The 6,120-nt window shown below is 34.3% G+C and overlaps 1 protein-coding gene across 1 annotated transcript; it reads left to right on the top strand.

Moving 5' to 3' along the window:
- Positions 1-1,036: 1,036 nt before the first annotated feature.
- LOC146138189 (ubiquitin-conjugating enzyme E2 J1-like) lies at positions 1,037-5,726 on the top strand. The gene is made up of 5 exons (XM_083393467.1): positions 1,037-1,129; positions 1,896-2,101; positions 2,170-2,254; positions 4,016-4,121; positions 4,189-5,726. The coding sequence occupies exons 1-5, from the start codon at positions 1,099-1,101 to the stop codon at positions 4,607-4,609; spliced, it is 849 nt and encodes a 282-aa protein (XP_083249593.1). The 5' UTR covers positions 1,037-1,098; the 3' UTR covers positions 4,610-5,726.
- Positions 5,727-6,120: the final 394 nt, after the last annotated feature.

Genomic DNA, 6,120 nt, shown 5'->3' with positions numbered 1-6,120 from the left:
TCCGGCGCGCCAAGTTCGCCCAGGTACAATGAGTCAATCACTATAAAAACAACGAAGATGCACTTGAATATAAAATAACTTTACAATTTTAAAGCAAAAATGCCCTGGGTTTAATGATTTGATTAGGGATATTGATCCCATTAAATCTAATGCAAAGTTTGTTAAGTCCAGACTTTAACATTTAAACTTGTTGGATAGATCTTTTTTAGTCTTTGGGCAGCATAAATGTTATCTAGTTTTTGTTTTTAGCATTGTACCAAAAAAGATAACCTTTGCTTCTGTCATGATTGTTTTGATTCTATTGAGAATCCTTGCTTTACATTTTGGCCTATTTTTATTAAAAGCTTAAGCAATAGTCTAAATCTAAAAGCTGTATTACTCCATAATGGAGACAGACTTCAATTCTTTTTGTCCAGTCACTACATCTTAAAGAAAACTATACACATGTTACTCTTCCGGTAGCTTTGAAGTATGGCCAATTTACCTGGCAAATATTAAGAAAAATATGGCGATTGTTGATCAGTTTCCAAGATAATTTTATGCATTTTTTGCATTATCTATGCCCTTTGGGTAGGAGGGAAATAATGATGCCACTATTGCACATCAAATTAGATATTATCAAACACTTTTAAAAAATTAAACAATAATTTAAATGCATGGTTTTTTAAGATTTTGAAAGCAAACATAAATGGCATTTTTTGCCCACAGACAAAAAAGATACTAAAATGCAAAACAATTCTTTCTTCAATTTTGAAGAAGAGGGCAGCTTTGAACAACTTTGAGGCAGTTGCAAACTGTGCACAATTGCTTTATTTAAATCTCTTAGGGTAGATTAAGTTAACCCTGTGTTAGGGAACTACTTGGAGAACATAAACTTCTAAAAACAAAACAATAAAGAAAAGACATCAAATTTTGTATGACAAATTACGCATTTACGGGACATTGTTGTTAGTGGAGCTGTTACTGAACTTGAAATAGTACTACTCTCCATGGCCCATAATAAAGCCACTTTTTAGCATAATTTAATTTAAATTACAGAACTTTTTTAAATACTGGATGTAGTTTTTTTGGTAATTAAAAACAACAACGAAAACTGCAATGGAAACATCATACAATTTACGAAGTCCAGGTAATAATCACATTTACTACAGTTTATCTATGTTTTTACTGAGCTATTTATGTTGCCATACTGAAAGTTACATAAATAGTGTTGCACAAAATTCTTGCAAAGCTTTAATATAATAAATTGTGGATACCTAGTATTCACCAACAGTTGAAATAATAGCAAATTTAGACACATACTGTTGTTTCTTATTAAATTAACTGTAAACATTATTATTCATGTAAAAAAAAAAAAAAACATTATTATTTCATGTAAATGTTGGGACATTTTGAACTTTTAAATTGAATAGGTGGTATATATATGTACATTTTGCAAAATTTAGAACTTTTTTAAATACAAAGTAGGTCAGTCAATGATGGAACAACACTTTTTTTCAAACATGTACAAGCCTGCTCTTAAGATAAGGGTTAAATATTAGATTTGACGGTATCAGTAAATCCTGGTCGATATTTCAGCCATTATTTTACTACAGCAATATGATTGAGTTGCTACTTAAAAACAGACAAAATTTCAATTCTTTTTTGCCATGAAGTTAACATGCAAGATAAAAAATAAATGTAGGTAGATTAATAGAAATGGTATTTGGATTTTATTTTCAATTAATTCAAAATTTGAACATAATTAGGTGTATAAAAAATAGGTATCGCGTATCGCATGGTAAAACGTAAAAAATCGGCTATAGGTACCAGTTTGTAAACATTATATTGGTCTCTAATATATGTAATATTCTGGATTGTCATTACAAATATTAACTATTTTATTTTTCATATAGCTGTAAAAAGGTTGATGAAAGAGGCACGTGAGATGAAAGACGCTTCTGTTGATTATTCTGCAAAACCTTTGGAAGATAACCTTTTTGAGTGGCATTTTACATTCAGAGGACCCGATGACTCAGATTTTCACGATGGTGTTTACCATGGAAGAATTATTTTACCCCCTGAATATCCAATGAAACCACCGAGTATTCTTCTTCTTACGGTATAAACAATCATACAAAAATCAATTATTTCATACAAACCTTTAACTACCTTGTTACTTTTATTTAGCCTAATGGAAGGTTCGAACTACACAAAAAGATTTGTTTGAGCATATCTGGGTATCATCCTGAATCATGGCAACCTAGTTGGAGCAGTAAGTCAAGTTGTAATAAACTGTTAAAATGTTCACTTAAAATACTGTTAAAAAAGCATAGTAAATCTAATTGTACAAATAATCTGTATTGTTTCTGCCATAGGGGCATTCCATTGTTACTGGTATAGTTGTGGAACCATATGTTATAGATTTTTATGAAATTTTTATATGAAACTGCTTCTCGACATCAGAGAGCAAGGCAGAACCAGTACAGCATAGGATGCTACATTCCTCTTGAAAGTCCATAATGTCTGGCTGCCTGCTAGAAAATTTCACCAGACCGAGAGCAGTTTTCAGTTCAGTCAATTATAGTAAACGTTTTTGCTATATCTGCAATCAAAAAGAAAAAAATCCATGTTATAACGATGTTAATTAAAGTGAACGAAGGATGAGTAGCACAGTTTAAATAACTGACTGTGGGAGGAGACCTTAAAACCAAGAGACCTTAAAACCAATTTAACAGTGCAACCGTTGTTACCTTTCATTTAAGCTAAGTTGTAGAAAAATTTCAGTAGATAACTTTTTGCCATAAGAGATCAAAATTTTGCCATGCAGGACAATCACAAATAGTCGTGCGTGAAACTAGACTCAGTGGCCTGTAGTGATATAAAACAAACATATGTTTTCTGAATCCACTTACTTTGGAGAACTTATATGCATTGGAATTTCCAAGTTACCAATTAAAACACCTTCATAATAGGTCAAACAAAATTTGCGGTTAATTGTTTTGCATGAACGATCACAAAATTGCCCGAAAAGGGCCAATTTTCAATCGCCAATATTTCAAAAAGTACTGGGCCTATTTCGATAAAATTGGTATCACTTTTCCCAGAATTGCATGGAAATTCTACATATGAAATTTATAAACAATATAACATATTGTTACTACGACATATTGTTCCACAACTGTACCTGTAGCAATGGAATGACACATAGAGCAGTGATCCAGAACCCCAAGTCAGTGATCTTTACCGGCCTGTTGGTCAACTGGTACCATTTCACATGAGCAACAGTTATTGAAGTATTTATTTTTTTTTAGTTTAACATTTTATCTGAGTTATATAACTGGTAATATTTTTTTTATCTATTAGGTGAAAATGGGTGGTCAATAATTTCTTAAAAACTTGTGTAGCAGATGCCGCACTTCAGAATTATTAATCAAAACATTTAAAGTTTAAACAAAATTCAGCCACTCTTTATTGTTTTTGTCATGACCTAATTACATAGGTAGACTGGGTATATAGTTCACTGTGCAAAAAACGCCAAACATTACACTACAAGCTGGGCGTATCCAGAAAGTCAAAAAGGGGTGGTCCGAATTTTCTAATTAGGGAATTCCCCTATTTTCGTCTATTTCCTGTCTGAAGTTAATGCACCTGCAATACTAAACGAAGATCGTATTCCCGGGTGTTATTATGGCATGATTAGCGCAACATCTGCGCCAAGCTGTGCCTAGTCAGCTAAAATACAAGCTCCGGTTGGGAGAAAATAAGTTGCGTCAATTGCACACTAAACACGTGATGTTAAGATATGCTTATAGAGAATAATTGGCGATAACTATTATGACATAAAAAAGGCGACTTTCAACCGTTAAAGCTAGACCATCTTAAATGCCACTAACGAAACTCGTAATTCTTTCCAGGGTTTTGAACTTGTATCAGAATATAAAAAGACTGTATAGCCTGCAGTATTTGTGTAAATAAACCGAAATAAGTTGGTGGTTTACTAGTAAAAAGGCACTGTTTAACTTTCGTTTTGCAGTTCGTACAGCAATTTTAGCAATCATAGGCTTCATGCCAACTAAAGGAGAGGGTGCCATTGGTGCGTTAGATTACACACCTGAAGAGAGAAAAAAACTTGCCAGACAGTGAGTTAATTGTTTTCTTTAATATGTACAATGGCTGTGCAATTTTTAAATCTCTTCATATTTTTAGATCGCAGTCATATAGTTGCCCAACATGTGGCCTTATTAAAGACCTACTTGCATCTGAAGCCACTGATAACGATATTGACAAAAAAGACAAGGAACTGGCAAAGCAGATTATGTTCGCCAAACCAAAACTCACAAAGGAGACTCCGCAATTAACCAGCCAAGAAGAACCGGCCAAGAAAGAAGAAGAAGTTGAAGAAAGTACAAGTGTCCAAACACTCCGCCACAGGACGCAAGCACCTGTTTCTCGTGATGTTACAACCGCAAACCCAACAGCTCCAACTCCGCAACGCGCCACCATCAGACAAACTGACACTACCTCATTTTTCTTGATGGTGATTTTGGCAGTAGCAATTGCTCTTTTGTTGCTCAGAAGGTTGGACAGGGTGTTTGACTTGACTTCATACCTAAATAGGGCGATGTAGGTTTACGTTAAAAAGGCTAACATTATATTGGTGTTGCGTATATGTCACTTTTGTTGTAGTTTTGTTACAACTTTGGGTGGTACCTGTAAAATAGTTTCTTAACGGTTTCTCAACCCACGAGTAAAAAAATATGTCCCGTTTGATTTGGTTGGATCGCCGACTGTAGTAATTTTATTAGGTTAGTTTTATTGAGATTGCTTCAGAGCAAGATTGCGCCAAAGTTTAAGAAAATTTTAAGAGCAATACAAAGACTTTATCATATTAATTTAATTCGAACTTATTTATGCTTATGCCTTTTTTCCTCGCGTTTTTGTATGCTTTTTCGCGTACAAAAACTTCAGTGAAGAGAATTGGTTGGATCGCCAAAGCTTCGCGGTTATTCTTGCGCTTAGTATTTTGGTCGCCGCGAAAAAAGGTTTAGAAACCTGTAGTAGAGAATTGTTCTTTCTAACTGTAGTTACCATTGTCCAACTTAAAACGTTCAATGTTTTTGTTTTTTGGTGGTAAAACCACAATGACAGCAGCCGCACAACCTTAACTTCAGTGTTCAACTGTCTTTATTCAACTGCCTAAATAAAAGGTTTTAGTTCGCAATGAATTTAGTCCTAAACCAACCACTTCGCGGGTCACCCTATTACCCTGTTACGTCCATTAATTTCCTAGCACCTGCGTGCGGATTTTTATTAACGCAGTTCCTATAAATTGAAAAAAACGTGTAACTCTATAAGAGTAAATTAAATATTGAGGTGTGTCTTGGCGTACAATCTACATTTTTTGCCACAATGCGTGTCAGCCTAGCATGATGTTGGGCTCGGGGGGTGTTTGGTGGAGAAGTCTTTTACTGAAATTTTAAGTTTTTTTTTTAATAATCTTAGTCTTGCCTGTCGCCATTCCTGCACTACTCAAATACAATATAATGCAATAAATTAAATTACCCGTGCAGCAAAAAAATGCATTTTGGAAATTGTGGGCTGTATGTCACAATCCTAACCTAATCACCAATATAGTACAGTGAGATTCCTTTTGCTTCAAATATATTTATACATATATATTGACTTTTCAGTTATATTTGGTATTACGTGCTTGTCTTATATGCTGGTGTAAATATATTAAAATGTATTTATGGTATACGTTTTATTTAAGTATTATTTAGCAGACTTCAGCTTTCCGTTCTTTGCTCTTAATGATTAATGAAATAACTTTTCCTGTGTGGTCGCCGAGTTCCCACAAAGTGGTAATTGGCACATTTATTAGCCTAGTACTTTGCTCGTTTAAATTATGGGGATGTGCTTCTCAGCAGGAAAACTTAGATATAGGGGTGAGAAGAAAAAACGTTTTTCTAAAACCAGGCACTTTGGAGGATATTTAAGGCCTGCGTAAAAATGCAGGCCGCCCTTTGAATAGCCTGAACGTCGCAAAGTGGCCGACCCCGTTAGCGATCAAAGTGGCCGACCCCGTTAGCGATGTAGGCGTAAAGGTAGAATAATTTTTTTACCGAAACCTAAAAAATC

This window comes from Ascidiella aspersa, chromosome 7 (assembly GCF_963924565.1).
Source record: "Ascidiella aspersa chromosome 7, kaAscAspe10.2, whole genome shotgun sequence".
NCBI lineage: Eukaryota > Metazoa > Chordata > Ascidiacea > Phlebobranchia > Ascidiidae > Ascidiella > Ascidiella aspersa.
The sequence above is the reverse complement of the archived record's forward strand: the minus strand, read 5'-3'. Positions and strand labels throughout refer to the sequence as shown.

Bases quoted from the DNA above. Each gene is read 5' to 3' on its own strand.
- LOC146138189 (XM_083393467.1), top strand. From the start codon at position 1,099: ATGGAAACATCATACAATTTACGAAGTCCAG. The intron at 1,130-1,895 runs GTAATAATCACA...TTTTTCATATAG, and splicing joins ATACAATTTACGAAGTCCAG to CTGTAAAAAGGTTGATGAAA. The intron at 2,102-2,169 runs GTATAAACAATC...ACTTTTATTTAG, and splicing joins CGAGTATTCTTCTTCTTACG to CCTAATGGAAGGTTCGAACT.